Here is a 24,071-nt window from a genome sequence, read left to right on the forward strand (position 1 = left end):
TGGTGTGTGGGCGCGTGTACACGCAACGCGCCCGCCTCGAATCGCCCCGTCTTGAGAGCGCGTTCTATGCCCTCCCGCGGGAGGAGCAGAAGAGGGAAGGAGAGGGACGTGTAAATACAGAGACAGTGGGCAGGAGCGAGAGGCGAATAGACGAGGAGAGGAGTAAGAGAATCGCGAGGAGGAGCAAGACAGAGAGGGAGGAAGAGAGGAGAGCGAGAGAAAGAAGATCGTGGCTGGCCGTTTTGTGCGCGCCGCGCAAAAGATGCCTTTGAATCCTTAATTCCCTTTGAAACTCTCATTCTGGGAGCAAAATGGCGAGAACGAACCGTATTCTTCGGTTGAATGACGTATTGAGCGAGTTTTGTATGCCGTTGCGTCCGCGTGTGGCTCATCCAGAGCCTATGCCTGCTTATACGTAATACGTTCGCTCTTTTCTCTTCCTACGTTTCTTGCTGCGAAGAAGAGAGGGCCCGCAGCATTGCTCTTTTTCTTCCCTCCCTTCCTCCCTCTCTTTTTTTCCTTCCGATTTTTCTAACCTTCTTTCAACCTTGTTCCTTCGCTACTCGCGTCACGCACACGTTTACACACGCCTGATCGCGAAATCGAAGTCCATCCTCGAGCCCGAAAACGGAAACGCCTCATCTTACTTTCTTTCGTCGCCGAAAATCGAATCGGAATTATTCAGATCCGTTACTCGGTTTATCATTATTATTATTATTATTAGGGTATAGGCTGTATCATCCCTCGATAGATTTGTCGTTTCGTCGATGATCGTGCACGTCCTCCGTGCCCGCGTAATTATCTTCGTTACGTGGAGTGAAAAGAAAGAGGACGGTAGTTGAGGAAAAGAAGCGGAGGGACGGGCGCGAGATACGAAAGTGGCGGGAAGGGTGGGTGATCTTGCGGACTTAATCGGGCATCGGTGCTTTCCTTCGCGAACAATTGACGTCTGACTTTGACGTGCCCTCCGACACTTTCTCCAACTTCTCTCCTTCTTTCCCCGATCTTCTTTGTTCGATGGGAAAACGGTGGAACGCCAAGGGGTGGAGACCTTGCTCGATCGATGGCCCATCATTTACTCAACGATCCTCCCGTCACTCTCTTTGTCAACCGCTTCCGCGAATTCGGAACTCTTTTTAATTAATTGGCGAAAACGAATGATTTTCCGTCATTTCATCGGTAAGGGGTAAGGGGTTGTTTCCTCTTCCACTTCGGTCCGATTCGCGTTTTCTCGATTCAAAGAAGAAGGCTTTTTTCCAAGCTCGACTTTGGAAAAAGTATTTTCGCGCAAGTATTTCTTAATTTCTCCCGAGAAGAAAAGTTGTTTTTTTTTTTTTTTTACCTTTAAACGGGTTTAAAGTTTTGGAGAAGGGCCCTTTTTTTCTTCTTCTTCTTCTTCTTCCTTCTCGTTATTTCCCGAAGAATAGATTGGGTCTTCGTTCTTCAGTTTTTATCACCGTTTTTATCGCGAGGTCTTGGAACTTTCGAAATCCTTGGAAGAAATTTAAGAAATCGTCGCCGATTCTTTGGAAGCTCGAAGGGGAGGCACGGCACGACGAAATCTTGGGGGTTGTTCCCTCGCCAAGAATTCCACATTATCGGCCGGGTTTCTCGCGGATACAATTTCCCAACACAATTTTCTTTTCAGTCGCCCGAACGAATCTAGCCTGGGGTGGATGGTGGGTGGCAAATGGCAAAGGGGGAGGGTGAGAAAGAGAAAGAGTTAGCTTTGATGGAGGGGGGAGAGGGAGGCAGAGCAGCGCAGCCCATATTCGTGCATTGTGGCACGTTCCATCGCGTTCTCAACTGAACTGAACTCGACTCAACAGTGGAGGACACAATGGGCGGTATGAATAAGTATAACAGACAGACACCGGTACAGACAGACACAGGTAGCTCAGGCCGCAGTATGTGAATGAGGAACCCATTTGATAACACGCCTCCACAGCCACCCAGGTCCATTGTGTCGCTTCCTATTCAGCTGCTCTATGCCCTCTTCTCCTCCTATCCCCTCTTCGCCTCCTTCTGCACCCCCACTGCCTCCGCCTCCGCCTGCTCTTCCTCACCCCTTCATCCGCTATCTTCCCCCCTCCCTCCTCCACTCGTTCGTCCCGATATCGCCACGGAAATCTTATCCTATCGGCCCTCTCCGTGTATACCTTTGTACACGCGAAAAATCATGGGGGCATCCGTTGTTCCCGCCCCCCTCCCCGAGCTACCGCGGTTCGAATATTACTCCGGATCCATCCGTTCCATAGTCTTCTATAATCTGTCGCGTTGAAAATTTCATACGCGTTTCATGACTCGACGCGATACGATAAAACGATCGTGGTGGAATCGTAGTGGTGGAATGCTTTACGAATGTATCGTATCTCGATATCCACTTTTAGCCGAAAAGAAAACGTGGAAACGTTTGATCAACCGCGCGAGATTTACACTGTAACATACGTAAGAATGTAGGGTTAGAAGAAATGTTGGAAAAGATAAGAATTTTTCCTTACTCTTCGATCACGAGTATTCGAGGTCGTTCTGTTTTTCGCGTCGATTCCTTTGAGACGGGAAATCCCGCGTCGTGCAAATCGATTGCTGGACGTTTTCCGGCTTAGACGAGCGGACGACCAAGTCGGTCGCCGCAAAAACTTGGCAATGCAACGAATCAATCGAACTAACGCGCGAGCATGGCCCGGTTATCCGTTATACGACGCGTGTTCACGTTTCACGGTGAAAAGCGAAGCAATTTCGATGCGGTTTTCGCGACGACAGCTGCGCGGATTTGGGACGATTCGGTCGATTAACGAGGATCTAAAAAAAAAAAAGCGTCGAGTCCACGGGGGAGAAGGGCGCGCGGATGAAATTGAGAAGCCAGAGTGCGATTCTACTCGGGTCGGATCGGGTCGGATCGAGCCGAATATTTATCCAAATTGTAATATTTAAGCGAAGTGGACAGATATTTTGGGGACGTTGAAAGCGAGTTTCCCAGCCGCATTCGTCGGTTTTCGAATCGATTTTCTAGTCAATGCCGGAGCGGACCAGCAACAATGCTCCGATTTTCGGGATCTCGCTAGCATAAATAGCAAATAGCGAAGGTCCTGTAGATGTGTGGTTCCCGTGGACCAACCAACGAACTATCCCATCGTGCTCTCTCTCTCTCCCTCTCCCTCTCTCTTTCTCTCTGGCTCGCTTTCTGTACGTACGTGTACGTTGTACACCGAGTACCGACAACAATGAGGCAGAGACAAAGGCCAGGTACAATGCTGATGTTGAACTCGACTGATTTCGACGATTTTTGGCCTTTGCATGTGCATCGCGCGTTACTCGACAATGATTCCCGCATACGTAATCATCGCTATGGGCAGGGAAGGCTGGTACACTCGCGAGGCAGTGGCTCTCACACGCGCCCTCTTTTTCCCTCCCTTCGTTTCCCAACCCGGGTCCCGTTTCCCGTACCGTCCGTCCGTCACGCAGGAGGGACGCACGCTTTTCGATCCTCTCCTCCAACGCCGCGCTAATCTAACAATGACACCGCGCCATTCCGCGACTCCGCGAGCCGTTTATCGGTTTAAATACCGGCACAGGCCGGATGATAATAATAACTGTGTAACCGATACCCGATTTATGCCCGTGTTCCTACCCATAACCCCCTCCCCTCCACCTACGATCCATCTAATCATCGGCAATTAACGCCAAAACGCGGCTCGGCCTATTTAAATGTTGATAATTATCTCGGCCGTCGCCGCTTAATACCATCGACCATCGTTTCGCCGTTTACCGGCCCATTGGTTCCATTGGCCGGCCGAGTTTTGCCCTTTGTAAGAGAATATACCGGAATCGGATCGAAGGTAATAATAATAATAATAATAATAATAATAACGATCTTCGATCTTCCAACGATCCGCCGACTTTCACCACCCCCTTTCATCCTGTTCCGCCCCCTCGAGACGCGCGATGCACAACCATGATACCCGTTCCTTGGCGAAATTGTTGGCGAGGGCGGGACGCGATACTGGACGAAGGAAACTCGAGTATATCCCCCACGATATCTCCTCGTTCTGTTGCGTGCATCTAGCGTTGGGAGAGTTTAGCACGATTCTTTCGCGAGGCTTTTTCGCGAAGGGGGGCCGATCGATTGAGCACCCCTGACCGCACCTGAATAGATACATTGTGCCGGGGCAGCCTATTGACGGCCGATTGTTCCCTCAACAATAACAACAATATCTGAATAGTCGTCGTGCACATCTCTCGCGCGCGTTGCACGCACCCACGCACGCACTCGCGCACTCGTGCATGCGTGCGCGCATACATCCCCTCGCATCGCCCTCGCCACGCTCGCGTCGCGCATCCCTTCACACGCTCGCACGTTGCGCCTCTTTACACGATCGCGTCGCATCGTGTGTACACGCGCACACATGCGATGGAGGATCTCTCGCCGTTCCGAACGGACACGGTTAAACGGTTAAACGGGCCTTTGTGCGCGCGCTCACGCGTCCCATCTTGGGGATCGAGATGCAGCAAGGATAGTATCGGTTTTAATCATCGTTTCGATCTCGATTGCACATCTGGAGAACCATCGTTTTATTTTATTTTGGAGATATCCTATAAAGCTCCATTGATTTCCTGTTGCAAGGATTCGCGAATTTTTCAAAATTATTACGATCATTACGAGAAATTCGTATCTATTCGTTTCGTGCTCGCGTTTGTTTCAAAAGTATTCGCCAAATGTTCGAATCTATCCGTAATGTCGCATCTCCGATCGTAATCCTGGTATTTTTGATGGATTCGTCGAAAGTTGCGATACGGGGGATGTATGAACGTTTCTAAAGGATCGAGATCGTTGATGGGATTTTTTTTTTTTTTCCTAAAGATGCATGAGATTACACGAGGGTCGATTTTTCTTCCTTTTTTTTCTTTTTTTTTAAGCTGAAACGTCAACCCGCATTTCGATTCGTTTGTAAAAATTGCGAGAATACAGAAGAGGTAAAGATACATGGGGAATACATACGAGATAATGAATGAAAATCGTATGCTTAACGAGCATTAGTTAAATAATTGAGCGTAACGTGGCGTCGTTATAAAATATTGTTTATTACCCGCTTATAAACAATGGTCAGTAAAGACTCTAGTGAAATAGCTTCGGTACAATTACAATAATACTCTGTGAGCGCGCATTACATTTATCGTGAAAATGTATAAGCCAATTATAATTATAGCGCACTGGTCGATTGTTCGTAATATTATAATAGGTTGCTATGTCGTTCACAACACAAAGAGATGTGCTTAATGGAATGCTTATTAATAATTCTATCTGCGAAAAAAAGAAAAAAATAAAAAAATATCACGGGTAGAATTTCCAACTTATTGATATTGATTATTAATCATGTCGCGATTGACTGGAAGATGGAAAAATTCTTTGCGCTCTATTTACTGTACAGTATCGATAAGGATTCAGTATTCTTTAAAAAAATCGTACAAGCCTCGTTAAACAATCCTTTTTTTCTTAAACATTCCCCCATTAATTTGGCGTTCTTAATATTATTACAATTAATTATTCTTTCTTGCAACGTATTGGTATCACGTGTTTCCGTACGTTTTGTAAAAGAAAAAAGAGTAAAAAAAAAAAAACATTAGCGAGAAAATCGTTTGCTTCTCTTAGAATCGCTCGATGAAAATTATTCTAAAAACTTAAAAAACAATTGAACAGTGGAATTTTCCAACCTAATCGATCATTATGCTTATGCATAAATTGCATAGCTGTATGACCTGCCCTGTTCAACGTGTATACTTTACCTATAATATTTTATTTGCAAAGATACGCTATGTAGATCAATCGCAGCCCGTTACCGGCTATAATTCGATATAATTCGACAAGGGTTCGATTGTCAGATACACAGGTTAAACAATGTGATTAATTGTGAAATAAAAATTACCACAATTGTCTAGTACGAATAAAGCGTGAAACAAAAAAAAAAAAAATGAATGCGTCAGCGAAGAATAAAAATATCGCAAAAATTTTTGAACAAATCTTCAAAACCGATTATGTATCTGACAATCAATCATTCGGTCAGTACGCCACCAACGCGCGAAAAAATAGAAATATAAACTTTTTTTTACATTTGGTGGATTCACTTTTCGAATGCGTTGATTATTTATTTGTATAGAACTTTCGCGTTCTTTTAGGCGCCAAAAGATCAATGCTTTCTTCTTTTTTTAATGTTTCCTCGAGAGAAACGTGTGTACTTTTTATGTACATTGTCACTGGTCTCTTTTTTTTTTTTTGGTTTTTTTTTGTTTTGTTTTTTTTTGGTTTTTTTTTCTTTTTGGTTTCACTTCGTGAATTCGAGCCGGCCGCCGCTTGTCTATCTATTTATGACAGTTAGTTGTTCGCAACGTCGTTCTTCTTGTCTGTTGTTTTCAACATCGATGTCGACAGATTAAAACAGGTATGGCGATGGTTCGCAGAACCCACAATCTGTGCACATTCTCTGTGTGAAAGAAAGAAAGAAAAAAAAAAGAATATTCGATGTAAAGAGAGAGGACATTTAAAAATTTGAAATTAAAAATTCTTAATACAGGTTTAACGCCTCCTACGATGTAACGTGTCGAGTTTGTTTTGTCTCCGATTTTTTCGACTCGCACAAAATGGCCTAATCAAAGGAAGAGGACTGATCGAATCTGTCAAATTTACGAAGATTCATTTGGTTCTTTTCCCCGTATCTCGTTCGATCATTTGATTGTCATCATTGAGATAGTTGGAAGGAAAGAAATTTGCCATGCAAAATTTCTTAACGACACGCTATCGTCGAGTCCACAATAAAATCAAAGATGCTCGATTGTCGGATTTCAAATATAAATTCTCCAAAGTACGTTAAAAAATAATAATCACTGAACTTTTCCCTTTAAAAATTGAAACGTGCTTGATTCGTGCTCTCGTTGATCTTTCTCTTTTTTTCTTTAGGGTATTAAACAAATCAAAGAATTGCGTCAACACATCGAATCGTTGCCTTTGCTGAGCAAATTCTCCGTTCTCGGCACGAAGATCACTCAATTTCCGTATCACGATTATTGGCAAAAATCATTGCCGTTCAGATACTGGACATTTGGTTTGATCGTTTGTTTACCTGTCTTTTATCAATTTCGATCCGTGGCAAAGGCTAACGCGAAATTGAGCCGTGAGAAATTGGAAATGTTTAGACAGAATATAGAAGGGCAGACGGAAGGCAATGAGATTAGGAAGTAAGGACGTATTTCACGTGATAACGATTGACTCGAACGGAAACACTTTCGGGAAGACAATCCTTTTGAAGGTCTTTCTAAGGTAGAAGAAAGATAGAAAAAAGTTTATTACGGTTTAATTATAGCTAAGAAGCATTAAACGAGACTTGAAATTATTCGAAATATCTTTATCGCATCAAAGTATAATTTAATACAGTGTTTGATAAGCGGACCATTGAGAGGTAATAACAAATCGATCGGACTAAATGAATAAAGTTTAAAACAGTGATTGTCCATTATGCGATATAATTGAAATGTTTTGATGCAAGATGTAAGATAAATTGTTGTTCGTATTAAACATGACATTATACGTGAAAAGTACATTGGTCGTTTTTTTTAATGTAACAAACTCACCGTTGGATAATCTTCCGTTAATCCGAATTCGCCTAACCGATAATACACCGACCTATTCTCTACGAAACTTTTGAAATCGTATCGTGGCATCGTTGGAACTCTCATTTGCCAGAACGGCTCTCTGAGATTCGCTCCTAAATTCAATATGTCGCGTTGCCTATAATAGATTCGGAGCGGTAACTGAAAACGAAAAATTTTCAAATTATCTTACTTTACTACTACTGTTTTCCTCTTTTTCGTAATTCTTTGTAATTAATTCATACACACACACGCACACACCTCCTCTTCCTTCGTTTGCCCTTCCTCCTTCTTGATCGTTTCCTCGGCTGGTGTTTCCGGTCTTGATGAAATTGGCGTTTCATTGGGTGTTGATGATTCGGTGGTGGAGGGTATGAGACTGGAGATCCCACTTGATTCACTCGCGGTACTCGGTGAAATCGGTGGATTGCCAGACAAAATTCTCAAACCTCGTTCGTACAAAATTCTTGCCCCTATAGAGGCAAAGTGTTCAGGCTCTAGGCCAGATAGAGGCAAGGCTATCGATAATGCCATTTTTCTTTTCTCTTCCTTTCTTTTCCCTTCTTTTTTTCCTTTCGTTTCCTTTCTTTTCCTTTCTTTATCTTCTTTTAAAATCTTATATATATATATATATTATTTCTTATCTTATAGATATATTATTTCATCGAATTTTTCGTCGATGTATATCAAATTCTTTTTAAATTTTACCTCAATTAGAAATTGATCGATCGCTAGAGACCGTTTACGACATTAACCGACAACTAACTGAAGATTTGATATAGGCTCTTCTTCTTGTACAATAGGCAATTCTTCTTCGTATACGTTTGTATATCTTCTCTATAATAATAATATACGTATACGTATATTCAAATGAGATTGTATGTGAAGATAAACACGACCTTTCAAATTTTTGAATAGGATTAGTAACGATTATATTGTACAGATAATGAATAATGATATAAATATTATAATTTTTTCGATTATTTAGTTTAATGAAAGTAATAATAAGAAAGTTTAAATTTTACATCTAATCATTTATTAAAAATGATGTTAATTTGTTCATCATTGCTTTAATATTTGCATCATTCTATGTTTTATGTTGCCTTATTTTTTTTTGTCGTAGGAAAAGCGTTTCAAATCTTGTTCGTTCAAAGATTTATTTAATAATTTAGCAACCCTATCCCTTAGGATAGAAAGCCAGTATGGTAAAGATGTGAATGTTTTTATCGACGAAAGGCATTCATCTTCCGTCGGTAACTGCTTGCAGTTTCAGCTTTTACCGACAATTCATTTGTCCTTTGTATCGACAAAGTCTGCGTGGAAGGATATTTCTTTATCGACAGCTGTATATTTATATACTGGGGATAAAAAATATATTAACTTATTTCGTGCAATTTAATAGAACGATATTGTAGAATTTGAAGCTAGATGTGAGTTGTACAATCGTCGAATTTCATTTAAAATTTTGCTCTGAAATTATTATTAATTCTGAATCCATCTCTTTTGTCGATAATGAAGATTTCTCTGCAGGAAATCCCTTCAGGTTTGTGTTGCACCTATTGGCTAATAGAGGGTTGCTAATACGAAACGTTACTACTTTTATAAGTAACTTTCTCGCTAGTGCTCGTATGAACCGTCAATTACTATATAAAGATCGTTTATAGCAAGTTTTCCCGTGGTCCGGTGCTACTCAGGAAAAAGAAGATGGACTCTTCAAATCCACGAATAAACCAGGTTCCTATGGATCCTTTCATCGCCAACTACTAATCTTCAAATCGACCTAAAAAACTTCTCACGGAGGAGAGAAAAAAGGGGGGGGACTCTCGTTGGAAGGGTCTTGCGAATAAAACCTTAAAATATATATTAATATATATGTAACTAATATTCCGCTTGGTCCCGCTTCATCCAGTATTAAAATCGTTCCTGATGGGGAAAAGGATTGAAAAAAACTTTGGAAAGTTATATAATGATGCCCCTAACCCTTGAAGGTGTGCACAGAAAACTGGGTTTATCGAGAAGATGGACAAAAACTTCTTAATGGCAAATAAATAATAAAGCAGGCCAACCTCCAAAAAAAAATCCTTCATCGACTGTAGTAGTTATCACGATTGACCACTTTTTTGAATTTTTTCATCGTTTCTTTTTTTTTTTTCTTTTTCTTTTCATTGACATATTTTCTTTCTAAACTTGAGAAAGTATTTCCGCTATTTTCAACGCAACGCAAAAAGGCAAAACTACATTTCTCTTGTTGTATCGAATTCTGATGCGATCTCACGATCGTTTCTCTCGAACGCACGCATCAGATCACACATCAGAATCACGATGCAATAGTAAAATCCTATTTGTGGGAGTTTATTTAAAAATTTTCCGCAGTATTGAACACTCTCAATGTTCGATACGCCCAATAAGATTACGAGATGCATAAAAATATACAATATATAGCAATGAATTTGGAAATACAATAGTTGGCATCCGACAATCGTCCAAGCATGGTCACTCCACATTCCGTTATCGACATATTTAACCGTAAATCCGAACGACGCAACAACGTCGTTTTATCATATAACGTTTTACGCTCTCATAATGCAGGCCTATTTTCTCTGCGTAGCATAATGGCGCGGTTTCTTGCGAACCGGCTTGACCACGTATACCGGGTGTCCGGATTCGCGCGCGGAACTACACGACCCATCCGGTGGCCCTAGCAACGCACATGCGCCCTTCTTGGACTCTCGTCTCTTCAGTTTTCTCTCTCCGGATGGTTGGGGATTGGCCCGGAGTAACACCCCCTCATAATGGGTTCACCCGTCCGCGCTGAGCGCGGGAGACCGACCGGGAAAGAGACGGAAAGAGGGTTGAAGGGTGTCAAAAGGAGAGAAACTGGACGAGCAAGCGAGAGGAACGGAGCCAGCGTTCAGAGAGAGAGAGAGAGAGAGAGAGTCGAAGTCTGAGCGAAGCGGGGCGAGCGAGAGGATGAAAGACAGGGAGAGGCGAGAGGGAAGAGGGTAACGGAAGCCATATTGATTTCCCTATGTTTCCCCGTATTGTTACTATAGCGCCCGGTGAGGGCGCGAGGAGAAGGCAGGTACCACCCTCGTCAACCATCCCGCGCGCCAGCCACCCCTCGACAACCACCTCCCCCTCCTCCCGCGCAGCCAACTACTCTGTGTGTTCCGTTCTTCCAACCGATGGTCGTCCGATGAGAAAGAGAGACTATGGACGATGGACGTGCATTTCCTTCCGGCCTTTCCTTTCTTTCTCTCCTTTCCTTCTTTCTCCCTTGCTCTTCTCTTTTCCACACGCGTCTGGTTTCCGCGTCTTCTGTTTTCTGTCCTGTTGTTCTTCCCCTTCCCTCATCCTTCCCTTCCTTTTTTTTCCCTACATCCAGGAATTTCCAGGAGAGATTGAGAATATCGGGACGGACTACGACGCGATTCTTAAGATCGTTTCCAACGGGAGCGAGTACGGGAATCGTGGGTTTATACACAGGCTCGAAAAGTCATAAAACGGTTCGCGATACGACGCTGCTTCGGGTTCGTTTCATTCACGATGCCGTTCCGTGCGTGGCTTAATATTTCGCTTTTAATGTCGAAACACCCCAACGTTTCGCTTCTGCTAAACGTACACACGGAGCACACCTGGGTGGTCCATGCCCCGATATCAGCTGCGTAACTTCCCAGACGTCCCGTTTTTCTACGCCGCGTTTTCCTTCGCTCTCCTCCCGGGAGAGGAGAAACGGAGGACAGGGAAAGGGGGGCAGAGAGGATAGAACGATGGAAAGGAAAGGAAAGAGAGAGGGAAAGGGATGGAGGGAGGGAGAGACGAAGATAGTGAACCGTGGTGTGGTTGTTACCTAGTGATGCATGGCTCGGTAATAGCTACAATACAACCAGCTTACAAGAGGGGTTCCGTTTCCATCCCGCTCGCCGACTTGAGATTTATTGCTCCCCGGTGGATTGCGGATTCCCAGATTCTCCGGTTTGCCCTTATAAATGACTCCTATTAATTGACCGTGATGCGAGACAGGAAAACAAAGAAACGGGGGAAAATGAAATGGGGGAATAATCGGGTGGAGGATGGACTCGATATGATAATTCGATTCGACGAGAGGAGAAGGGGTAATCGCTCTTCCCGTTCACGAATCTGTCGTCTCGAATCGAGGGAGAGAAACAACGATCGATAAATCCTATAAATCGTGATCAATTTATTGGCTGCAACTTGGATGGACACACGGCGACGGGGCGACGACGTGGATCTCGTGGACACGGATGCGGGGTGCTTTCTCCGCGTCGTTGCCCGTTGTTCGGCTTTAAAGTGCCAATCAAGGGATGAAAGAAAGAGGCGGAAAAGAAAGAGAGAGAGAGAGAGAGAGAGAGAGAAGCTCGTGTGTCTCGGCCACGTGTCCGATGTGCGTGAAGAATGAAACCAGACACACCCACCGTGCACGCGAACGCAGACCCCCGTGACCGTGCGCACAACCCCATAAATGCGATCTCTATGATATTAAAAGCGTGCTAATGCACTTAATAGCGAGTTGCCGTGCGTATCCTGAGAGCGCGCGTGGCAAGAGCTGTCAAAACACACGCGAAAATCGCACTAGATTTGATCGACCTTGTTCCTTACTTTCCAGATTTTTCTCCTTTCCCGGAACGAACCGTCGTCATCGTCCGTCCCCACGATTTCGAGGCTCGTTATCGTACCCCTTCCTTCTTCGAGGAGAACAATATAATCGCAGAGGCGGCCCTCTGGACCCGTGAAATACAAATTTATAGCATCTCGCGCTGGTGGGGGAGATCGTTGTCGTCGTCCAGGCGCGAGGTGTTTCGACTCGTGAAATTTATGCAAAATCATGCGCGGCTACCGCGGTGGTGGTGGGTGGAGGCGGCGATGGTGGTGGTTTCCACAGCCATATGTGGATGGACCCGCGGTAACCGAGTAATAACGTAAGATTGAAGGTCGCGGGGCCATCCGGCGCATTCTCATAACATGTAAAACACCGGGATTACGGGATAATAACGTGGCCAACCTTCGTGTTTGTAAAGTTTACCACGATAACCATCCCGCTCTCTCTAACATTCGCGCGTGCGATCGTTGAAGATCGTGAGAGAGAGAGAGAGAGAAAGGGAATATATGTAGGCGGCCGAGATAGGCGGAAGATAATGAAACGGTATGGCGGATCGTAGGGTGTCGGTGTCCGTCCATGTAATTCCGTAGTTCTAAAGTGTCCGTTCCGGAGTGGACATTGGGGATTCCACGGTACACCCCCCGCGGCTTTAATATCGCTTTATTAACCCACTTTGCCCGCCCGACCGGATTTCTCTCGGAGATCCTCGCGACGGAGGATCCGAATCCTTCGACCAATTTCGTCGGGGGAGGGGAAAAGAAGAAGAAAAAAAAGAGAAAAACAACAAGTTCCATTCACGAATATACTCAATTGATTCTCCTTCACGAGAGATTCGATAATCCGATAAAATTTTCTCGGACGATCGATGCATCTTGGAATAATCTTATCGATGGTTGCGTGCATGGTCCTCTCTTCTTGCATCTCTCGTTCCAAGAGTGAGGACGTATCGAGCGGGGAGGAAGGGGGTTCGTTGCCCGCTTCCTCTTTGTGACGACAAGCTTCGTACCGGACACCCCGTAGACACTGTGAAGATGTCTCAAATTGGATCGTGTATATAACCGCCGCCGTGATATATCGCCAGAAGATCCGGCAATCCCACGAAACAAGGCTCTTGAATCTCCGCACGCCTGACTTACGCGGGAGCCGGCTTAACGGACCAAGCCGGCTTCGTTTGCGCAAACGAAGCCACCAGATGTCGATCTGAATATATCTCACCCTGCTGTTGCCTCCTTGATAAATATCAATCATCATCTTCCTCTTCCTCTTCTTCTTTTTTCCTTCTTCCTCTTCGATCGAGCGGAGAGGCCCTCTCTCCGCCACGACATCCCACGTTTTTTCGCTTATTCGACGTCTTTCGCGAGACAACTTCCAAACGATTCGGGATCAGCCAGCCAACGGTGAGGAGGCCAACGGAAGAAGAAGAAGAAAAGAGGAAAAAAACGAAAAAAAGAAAATGTAAATCTGGCGCAAGCCGGGAGAAGGCACCCTTTTAATCCACACAGGGAGAAAGGGAGAGGGGGAGTCCCTAGTCGATAGGCGGGGGATTATCACGGGGTATCATATGGAGCCTCTCGAAAGTGAACGAGAAAAAAGCGTAGAAACGACGAGGCGGGGCAAGAGAGAAGAAGAGAGAGAGAGATAGAGAGAGGGGGAGGGGGAGGGTAGAGAGAGAGAGAGGAGAGAAGGAAGAGGGAAAGAGGGAGAGCTGGGAGAGAGAACCCCATGGTTACCGGCGGCCAGAAGTGGGGCTCCCGTGGCGAGAAGCACCGTCAAATCCACCGCAAATGCTCTCGAGTACTTCTTCTTGGTCGGACGTGAGCGCAAGGGCGACCACGAGAGAGCACGTGGTACTTGAACCAGTTGGGGACCACCGAGTGGCTGCCCGAATGTTGCTTGCTTGCGCGTATATACGATCGGCCAGAGTAACGAGGGAAAAAAAAAAAAAAAAGAAAAAAAAAGAAAAAAGAAGAAAAAACCGAGTGGCACGGAAGAGCGAGAAATATATTACGTTTATCGTATTTGTTTTTTTTCCTCTCTCTCTCTCGAACCACTTGCTTCTTGTGCACGACACTTGACACTTGTGCGGACACCACGCGACTGGATTCGTTTGAAAAAGTAATAGACGAGGCCTCGAATAAATAGATAAATAGATGCAACTTTGACAATCTCGCGAATTCTCGATTCGAACGAGCGGAAATATCATAACCCGATAATTTTTTTCAATCCTCCTCCTATCGTTGATTATCATCGGGCAACGAATCGATAAAGCGACACGAGTTTTTCAACTCGGGATACTTTCCACTCGTGAAAAAAAAGTAGGAAGGAAGGAAGGCTCCTTTGCCCCCCGGTTGTTCGGGAGAGCGAAGTTAGCCCCTGAAATCCAGATGCGTCTAAGAGCATGCATATCGCGCTTATGTACACGAATAAACGATAAACACGGGCGTGTGAAGACGCATATATACACGCATCGGCGCGTATCGTTCCAACGCAGAGGTCCGCGAGACTCGGGGTGGGTGAGTCGCGGGGGTTGGAGCCGGTTTGTAACAAAATCAATAGAGGGGTGGCGCGCGAGAGGACACGCGGCGCAGTGGCGGGGAGCGAGGGTGGCGAAGGGAGGGGGAGAAGAGGAGAGGGAGAGAGAGGAGAGGCTGTGATAGAAGCTGCACGGGGGTGGTTTTCGAGCGCAGGCGCATTAGGGGCCAGGTGGATTGTGGAGGGCTAGGGAAGGGAAGACAAAACCACCCCGCCGGCTACTCCCACCTTCTAGATGAGGCGACGGACTGCGATGGAGTGCCTCCTCCTCCTCCTCCTCCTCCTCCTTTCTCCTCCTCTACACCACGGGCTACTCCACCTCCCCGTGTGGCTCCGGCTCAGGGGTTGCTTGCCCCTTGTTGGAACGGTAGGTGCTGCCACCGTGATGCCGGGCGGTCAGTCGCTGAACTGACTGGGTTGGAACTCATATCCCGGGCATTTTATTTCCGCGAGGTCTCGAGGATGTGCCCGCGTGGAATTCGACGAGGGTAATTCGATTCTCGAGGAGAGAGAGAGAGAGAGAGGGATTCTGGTTCGAGGAGATGTCTGGGAATTCCGTACACGTTGATTCGATATTCCGTCGCACAAGGATTAGGATACTGGAGCGAATTATTTTGAGAATTATTCGGCGAATATGGATTTGTCATTTGACGAACGCGTTTTCGACGCGTTTTCAACTTTCAGTTTGCAAAAATTTTAAACACGACTCCACGCGCCCGATAAATTCGGATACGGAATACGCAAAGAGTGTATCCACATATTCGCAGAGGCTCCGTTCTTCTTCTTCGTTTCCAGCGTGCCTCCGTCAAAGACAACGCTCTCCGTCCCGTAATATTTGGCATGCTTACCTCCCGCTGGAAACGCCGTTGCGTTACGAGGCACTAATAAAGTACCATTCTTCCGCCACTCGGTCTATCTCTCACCCTCACGAGCGAGAGATTCGCTTATTGTCACGCGCTGACGGGCCCTTGCACGCATTATTTCACGCAGGGGACGCAGAAAACATATTTACCATGGTACGGGGAGGGGGACAAATGCCTTGATTTGTGCCGAAAATCGGCCGTGCCCTGAAATCAAGGGTCGCGATAAAAGCATTAGTCGCGCGGCTAAGTGTTTTCCCAACTTGTCCCGGCCTCCTCCCCTTTCTACACTCCCCCTTTCTCTTCCAACAGTTTCTTCTTCCCTTGTGTAGCGACGTTACATAAACGTTACACACATCTCTCTGGTATCGACAGCTCGACGCGCTCCTTTCGTTTCCTTCGTTTCCGTCGAGGTACGAGGCGACCAGAAATTTCCATTTTCGTCGCAATCGAAATCCCGGAGAGTTGATTTTCAAAGAAGGGTTGGTCATCGAAATTAGAGGGAAATGATATCGACGAGGATACGAGAGGAGTTAGGATCGGCCTCTCTAAAGGTCTTCGGCCCCTAGTTAGGGTGCAAGCGTGGAAAGGTGATCGTTCAGCTCGACGATGTCCGCCTTTAATTTCGCCTTCGAATGGCCATCACCATTTCGACGGTATAGCCTGTTAAATTATCTATAAATCTAGGAATGTTTGAATTAAAATTACCTTGGAGTTGAAGTCCGGTGAAAGTGGCCGATGAAGTAACGACACGAAGAATGAGAGGAGAGGGGGAGGAGGAGGAGGTGAAAACGGCCGTGTAATAACACGGATAGGGGCGAATAGAAATAGATAAAAGTAAGTGAAAGAGAAAGGGGCGGAGATAAAAGTCGGCAGAGACAGAGAAAGCCGCGGGGAGACAGAGATAGGGACTTTGTCTGACAAAGGATGACAGAATCTCTTTGTTCTCGCGGCTCAACGGCTTCGCTCCGTGGCCGCGATGTTTTGTCAAGGTCACTCTCATTCACCCCCCTTTGCCCGATGCCCGCCTTCATCCTTCCCTCCTTTCAAACTAGACTCTGCGCGTATTTTTCCCCTTCCCCTCCCTCCGTTTCTAATTACTCGGATCGGTCGCGAAATCGGCGTCCTCTCTCGCGACGTCCCGACGTATATTTCGATATTTTCGGCGTCTAAGATCGGGCGGCGAAATGTTGGAGCCGAATTCAGCTGATGACGTCTCGAGATGGATCGGGGGAAGGATGATGAACCTCCATCCGGAACACGAACGAGTGATCTCCTCCACGATTTTGGTTGGCTGGTGGACAGGAGGCTCGTTCTTCACAACACGAGGTTGACACGCCTCGGCTCATGGACAGCTCAAGGAGAGGACGAGGAAGAGTGCGGATGACAAAAGTGCGGCCGAGTCCATCGCACTTTCTCCGGTGGCGAGCTCGTTTTTGGGATTGTCGTTTCTGAATGGTGACTTTAGCCTTCGCGTATGAATGGTATTTTCAGATATATACCCCGAGACCTCTCCATTCCCTCTCCCTCCCTCCCTCCCTCCCTCCCTCGCTCCGTCCTCGTCTCTCTTTCACGGTTTAGCTTCTCCCTGCGCGGTGGACCAACGGTCCATTGTCGGCTCGGACTCAATGGATGATGCTGAAGCAGCGGGGGTGGAAAGAGGGGGAGGGATTGTCGTTGTAGAATTGTCCCCCCCACCGTGGCGGTCAACTCAAAAGGAAATGAGGTGCCCCCGACAGGACCTATCCCAACGAAAAAGAAGCCACTGGGCTGCGCACTGGGGAAAGAAATCCACCACCCTCCCCCTCCCCCTCGCACCAGTGACGGACATTTCCTCCGGATCGGTCTTCTCCAACGCGACCGTCTATCTCGCCTTTCTCGAAACGTTAATTTTCTCTGTCGACCACGTACGATCCATCCTCGCAGTCGTGTCTTTTGAATCGCACGGAGACATCACACCAGAGATATTTCTGCGAACTTATTTTCCAAATTTTTGATGTCGACGTCTCTGCGAATATTTTTTTTCGATGATATTTTTCTCGTGATATTCCTCTTTCGGAAGAGGAAGGAAGGAAGGGGATAAGGATAGGGATTTGGAAAAATGGATAAATTAAACGCATCACGATCCACCTTTTATTTCGATGGTCGCGTGGCCGCACAAAAGGGAAAAAAGAGGGGGATGCGGTTGGAAAGAATAAAGCCGAGATCCAAGTTTGAGACGAGTTCTCGATTCCTACCAGGTGGTAGGAAACACGCGCAAGATCTTGAAGGATTTCTATCTCTCTACGACGACACCGCAACCGAAGAAAGATCTTTTCTATGGTTCACACCTTGGCCATTCAATTTTCACGCCACCTACGATTTAAGTGACTCGGGGACGTGGCCAGGTGCGATTTTGTGCACAGCAATTCTTCCCGAGCCTGACACTTTTCGGGTTTAGAAATAACATTTCGACTCTACGTTTCTTCCATGTCCATGTCCTCGTCAATGTGCCCGTTCTCTCGCACAGATTTTTACACCGTTTATGACCGTCTTCCTCTGTCTTCATCGAAATTTTGTTTTTCTTATCATCCGACGAGAAAGATAATCTACGAGATTTCAAAATTTGTATACAAATTTTAAATTCTCTTGATTATTCGGTAATACAACAGGAGTATTTTGGAAAGGAAAAGGAAAAAAAAAAAGAAAAAGAAAAATAAGAAGTATTCGCGCATAAAATCGCAGAGACCTCCCGTCGCAGTTGTGAATGAGGAGGCATCGAACAAATGCTAGGTCTTGGAAGAAGGGCTTGTACTTTCCAGGAATTTTTCAAAGGGCCGCTCCTCTAAGTCCGCACCCTCGAAACAACCATCGAGAACACCTCATCGGTTCTGGTCGATTTCGAAAATTCAAGGGAACACCGTGTAATTGAAAGGCAATTACGCGGGAGGAACAAGCGTTTCAGCTTTCGTTTCGTAGTGGAGATGCTATTTGTTTGGGTGAAACTATTTATTGGCGGTATCCTTTTTTCGAGGATGCGACTGAACACGGGTGAACACGGAAGAAGGTTGTTGTTACTTATTACAGAATCGTGTTCTAAAAAAAATCTACGATAAATTTCTAATAATCGTTCCCAATTATTAGTATTACTAATCGTGATGAGATATTTAACGAGCTCGTCGAGAATGCGCGCTTGTTCCGCATTGTTCGAGGATGATAATAAAAAAAATAGGGAAAAAACACGAAACGAGATCGCGTCAGCTCTGCAGACGTAGAGGAAAAGGAAAGGAAAAAAATCGATTCTTTTTTTTTTCCATCCCTATCGAAAAGATAACGAGGCATGGACCTACAGTGACACCTGAGGTGAGGTCGTGACACGTTACGAGGGTAGCTATGCCAGACATCCATCACTTCTTTGTACAGTTGTAGAGTGACACCTGGTTCTTAGCCACCCCTCTTTCCCCACCGGTGCAGTACACCCCTGAGCTTCTTTTGAAAGTTCGCCTCGGCGGCCATGGTGGCCGGAACCACCCCCGAGAACAGCCTGGGGCAATGACGCGTAGCGGTTTAAAAATAAATAAAAGTGCACGGGGAGGAGACTCGGGTGATCGGTAAGCTGGCGCAAAGCTGGGATTATTTTTATTGATGACTCTCGCGAGTTATGTATCCCGGAAAAAATCGGGAAAAAAGGATTTCGGGGGGGAAAAACTATGGATCGCGTTGAAGTTTATCGTTCGATCCCAGCTGTGGATATACTTTATTCCATTTTATCGTAATAAATAAGTTAGCGTCGATAGGTAAGATTGTTCGGTTCGGTTCGGTTCGGTTCGTCGTTTTTCATCTGGGCCGGGATGACAAATTTTAACGTCATTGAGGTAATCGATTCAGGATATTACAAGGCGGAAATTCTTTCGTGTCATCCTTTGACCTGCGAACGAACAATCCGCGAGATACATTTTTTAAAAAGAAATTCCGTCCAGAGAGAGTAATAATTTCGCTTCGATTCGATTTTGCGCTACGAAAAAAAAAAGAAAAAAAGAAAAAGAAAAAGGAAATAAAGGATCCAAAAAATCGCTCGTCATAGCGATCGATGAATCGATCAACGGAGGAAATCCTCGTGGCATCCACGCCTTGTTTTTGCCATGAATTCCTCGCGAAAACCCCCAAGGGGTTTTACGTATATACGTTACAACGGTCGATCCGTTTTCACAAGAATGAAAACTAGGAGAACGAAACCTTGTCTTCGTCCCTCCCCCCCTGTCGAGAGTCTTCTCATTGATGAAGCGAAATCCAGCTGTCTCGGTTTCGACGTGCCCTCGGAGACCTTCATATTTTAACTCGTCAATGGCTGGAGAAAACAGCCAGGTGCAGGTGTCGGTCCTACCTCTTGCAGGCTACCGACGCAGGCTACCGAGCAATACCAAAGCGGCTGCACAGAGTGGAAAAAAAAAAAAAGAAAAAAGGAAAAGGATAGGGCGCGGGCGGTGGAACGAATTTCCCAAAGCCGGATCCCTGTCCCTTTACCCTGCCATTTTGTCGATTCCCGACCTATTAGAAGCATCTACCGTAAAAGGGTTGACACGCGACCGGGATTGACGATGAAACGTCACGCACAAACGTTGGCCGCTCTCTCGAATACCACGAATCGTTCGTATCCTAAGAATTCATTCTAACTTCTCTTCCTAATTATTCCTTCCGATCAACGAGCAACGGGACGAATTGATAAGTATTGTCGTGGAGACGAGAGAGAGAGAGAGAAAGTATTCCTTCAAGAATACTAGGCCATTTCTCAGCGATGTCGAATATCGATCGATCGACAATCCGACGAGGAGTTTCTCAGGACAACGTCACCGGCAAGGACGACGCAACGAGGGAACTCGTCAAGTCTCGGGTGACGGTGGAAGGGTGGCGGCGATTCTCATTAATAACCGGTGACTCGGCGTTTATATAAATAAATTGTACGCGGTCTCAGCCACTCACCTGCGATTTCGGTCGATCGCTCACTATCCTGACGTGAAAGAAGCCTCGCCGCCTCCTCCACCCACCGTCGTCTCACCCTCTCTCCTCCTCCTCCTCCTCAGAAATACACCGATCCATCCGTTGGCCTGTTCAGCCTTCATCCATTTCGTCTCTTTCTCTTCGCTCTCTTCGGTCTCTCCCCCTTCCCCTCCTTGCCCCCTTCACGGTTGCTCCGCTCCACCACCGAGGTTCAACCTCTCTCTGTTGCTCGACCGCTCGAGCTTCTCTCCCTCAATCGAAATTCCAAAAGGCACTAGAGCAAAGCAGTGCTGCGCGCCAGTGCCGGGTCTATGAATGCCCGGCCCCCGATGCTCGGTCATTTATTTCGGCGGCGGTGTACTACCTCCTCCTCCCCCGAAATGGCCGAATGAATGCGGCAACCACCACCCCCTCGCCTCCTCGCTCGCTCCGTCCCTCTTGTCTCGACGCGGAGTTAGGATCGTTTTGAAAATCGAGGTCGAGGGCCAGTCCGACCAGCAACCTCCTCCTCAGACCTCCCGCACGGTATGCCCCTTTCCGTTCCGAGCTGCTTCTTCCTCGGCCTCCTTCTCGCTCTTTCCACGAGCCTCGCGGTGAATCCCTCTCGAGGTATCGAGCTTCGTACCGGTGAAAAGGGTACGACGAAGACGACGACGACGACGACAACAGTCGATCTCCTTTTTCTTCTTTTTTATCTTCTCCTTTTCTCTTCTTCGCTCCTTCCCGTCTCCCCCCGTTTTCCTCGTTTCCCTCGTCTCCCCAATCGTTGTCTCGTTGCACAGATGACCGATGTGCAGTGGCGGTTGGATCGACGAAAAACGGATCTGGATCGGTGTAGGTGTTGACGAGATAGAATGTGAGAGATACGTTGGTGGTCACACTCGGTGAATAAGTGTTGGGAAATCTTTTCCTTCCTTCCTTTTTTTTAATCGAAAAAATAATTTCTTTCGCGAGAAGAAAATTTCGTCGGAAGTTTTACATGGACGTATATGGATGATGTAGAGAAGGAAGGAAGAAGAGAGGTAATAAAAAAGAGTTTGGAATGCACGCAATTGGAATTTCTTAGATGTTTAAAAATCAGCCGCCGCGGGAAGAAACATTGAAACTATCTTTCGCGGCGCGATGCGTCTTCATAACGGCGCAATAAAACTTCCTTTCCCCCCATTCCTTCTCCCCCGCGACGAATGGGTAAACTTTATCCTCGGAAAGTTGGGTCGGCGCGGCGGAAGGGCAACGTTCTTCCGCGATTCGTTTTTCTTTTCGCCGCGTAACAATTATTTATCCGACGAACGAGAGGCTTGGAGCGTGGAATCGCGAAAGTTGCGAAACCAACTGAAAAGAGACAGTGGAAATTTAAAGCACGATGTAGCAAAGTTCCCATTGCATTCGACAATGCATCAGAGAGCGAAACACCTGATGATCCCATCCCATTTTGCGAATGTTATTTTTCACTGAGCAACGAACGCGGTTCAAAAAAACGAACGCGAAAACGTATTGCAACGATTACAAAAAAAGAAAGGAGGAAATCGATGAAAGATCGTCGAGCTTCCCGAAGCTTGAGCGGAGAACGTAAAGATAATAATAATAATAATAAAAAGGTATAAGGGACGGATCGTTCGCAAGATGATCCGTATTTCTTGGATCGCCATTTACTCCACCACCACTTTTCGCCAGAGGTGCACGCATCTATAGAATATACCCATTGAATTCGATTCACTCCAGTGGTTCGTGCATTGCGGATACGCGGTGGGGCGGGATCGCACCGTAAAATATTTAACGAGGCAGTTTCGCGAAGCGTCTTTGTAAACGTTATGAATATCGCAATAAAATATATATATATACATATATGCACACACACACGTGCACCGGCATCATGGTGTGTATAGGTGGGTGAAAATCTTCGCGAAAGAAGAACTCTTTCCTTCCTTCCTTCGTCCGTGAACTCGTTCATTTCCCTCTTCTTCTCCGACCGATCGTTTTATCTTCTCCTTCTTCGTTATTCGAGAACTCTAATAAAAGTGCGATTTCCTGCCCGCTTGCCTGCCTCCTCCCCTCCCCTCTGTTCTCCATACTTTCTTAATCCATCCAGCATCAATGAAATTACATTTTTGTTTGTTTTATCGACTTACTCGGTTCATTGTTTCAGACGAATCGCGTGGATCATTGGCGCTTGGAGGGTGATTCTTCCGTTTCCCCGGCTCCGGTGAGTGACTTTTTCAATGCGCGACTCAGCATCAATTTAAACACACATTTGGTCGCCGCTGTAATATTGGCGATACGCGGTTTCGGCGAAGAAATTGAAGAATGCGGGGGAGGGGGTGGAATTGAAGTCGTTCGTAGAAGACGTTCGTTCCTGGAGGACTTTGTTTCTCGCGAATGACTCCCTTCCTCGAGCTTCGCGCTCGATTCTTGTCTCGAACAACGGTCGCGGAAGCGACCGGAAATTCACACACACGGAGGGGCATCAAAGGGGGAAGTACTGAAGTATTGAAAAGGGGTGCGGCAGAGGCGTGCACCCGGTAAGATTTAACGTGATCTCTCGCGTGTCCCTTCTCTCTCCCTCCCCCTCGTTCTCCTTTCTTTTCATTCGTCACCCACCCCTTCCCTCCCCCAATCAGTCTTTCTCCTGGTGCATCCACAACCGCGTCGCCACTCTCCCCCCCACCTTACGACTCGTCCTCCAGGCATTTTCAACCTCCGAAAACCCTCGTCTGGTACGAAAGGAGGAAGGAGGAGGGAGGGAAGAGAGATGGACGAAGAAGCAGGTCGGAGAAGAGAGAGGAGGCAGGATGGTCCCGAGGGTGGAAGAGCATCCCTCTCGGCGGCGTCACCTCGAGGGCCCAATTAGCGCGAGCACGAGTGTCATTCCGCCGCGGTTTCCGCATACTGGCTGCCGTTGACTGGCGTTTTCTGCGGTTTCGTTTCACCTCCACGGTAGAGGCCGTTATGCACACCGTGCGTGAGCCAGATCTTCGCCCACCCACCCCTCCCCCGCTCCGTTCGCCAGGCCTCCTTCCTACAGCTCACCGGTCCTCGTTTCTCTCTCTCTCTCTCTCTTTCCTCCTCCCTCGCCTCCCCCTGTTCCTCCCCCCGTTGCTTGCTTTTCTTCCTTTTTCACCCTCCGCCGAGCAACTCAGCCAGTGCCGTCAGGAGGAGGCTGAGTCTCCTGCCTCGCGGAGAAAGAGAGAGTGTATTATCCAATTTTCTAGCAGATATTTCACGATATAATAATTGGGCATTCAGCGCGAACCTTCCCTTCTTCTCCTCCCGCCTCGGCCTCCTCCGCTCGCCTTTCATCGGAGGAGGATCGTTGAATTATATTCCCCGGGCAATGGGCGAGGGGTTGAGTGCAAACGGGCAACGAGCGAGGGCCAACTCGGTACGGGGCACCAATGGAAACATTTTCCATCGTAGAATGCGTTGGATAGCGTAAGGATCGT

At 46.6% G+C, this 24,071-nt stretch overlaps 2 protein-coding genes across 15 annotated transcripts in view; one reads left to right on the forward strand and one right to left on the reverse strand.

Moving 5' to 3' along the window:
* The window catches only part of LOC114577681 (uncharacterized), a 163,376-nt gene that overhangs the window by 21,678 nt on the left and 117,627 nt on the right, over window positions 1–24,071 (forward strand). For 9 of the 13 annotated variants that reach the window (XR_009832359.1, XR_009832358.1, XM_062083675.1 and 6 more), the window contains exon 3: window positions 22,778–22,834. The exons of the other annotated variants lie outside the window; for them this stretch is intronic. Coding sequence is in view for 7 of the 9 variants with exons in the window: in XM_062083675.1 (XP_061939659.1) it covers window positions 22,778–22,834 (57 nt within the window). In the remaining 2 variants the exon portion in view is untranslated. The remainder of the gene's footprint in view (window positions 1–22,777; window positions 22,835–24,071) is intronic. 13 annotated transcript variants of the gene reach the window in all.
* Window positions 6,147–8,403, reverse strand: LOC107998826 (uncharacterized). 2 transcript variants are annotated; one of them, XM_017058315.3, is made up of 3 exons: window positions 7,903–8,403; window positions 7,624–7,803; window positions 6,147–6,479 (listed from the first exon to the last, which is right to left on the reverse strand). In XM_017058315.3, the coding sequence occupies exons 1-3, from the start codon at window positions 8,173–8,175 to the stop codon at window positions 6,429–6,431; spliced, it is 504 nt and encodes a 167-aa protein (XP_016913804.1). In that variant the 5' UTR covers window positions 8,176–8,403; the 3' UTR covers window positions 6,147–6,428. The 2 variants fall into 2 exon arrangements, with proteins under 2 accessions (XP_016913804.1, XP_016913803.1); XM_017058314.3 differs by having other exon boundaries at window positions 7,891–8,261.

Source organism: Apis cerana, linkage group LG13 (assembly GCF_029169275.1).
Source record: "Apis cerana isolate GH-2021 linkage group LG13, AcerK_1.0, whole genome shotgun sequence".
NCBI lineage: Eukaryota > Metazoa > Arthropoda > Insecta > Hymenoptera > Apidae > Apis > Apis cerana.

Excerpts from the sequence above, each read along its gene's own strand:
- LOC107998826 (XM_017058314.3), bottom strand. The coding sequence starts at position 8,175 with ATGGCATTATCGATAGCCTTGCCTCTATCTGGCCTAGAGCCTGAACAC. Across the intron at positions 7,804-7,890 it reads AAGAGGAGGTGTGTGCGTGT|TTACCGCTCCGAATCTATTA; the intron begins GTGTGTATGAAT and ends TTTCGTTTTCAG. Across the intron at positions 6,480-7,623 it reads TAACGGAAGATTATCCAACG|AGAATGTGCACAGATTGTGG; the intron begins GTGAGTTTGTTA and ends TCTTTCACACAG.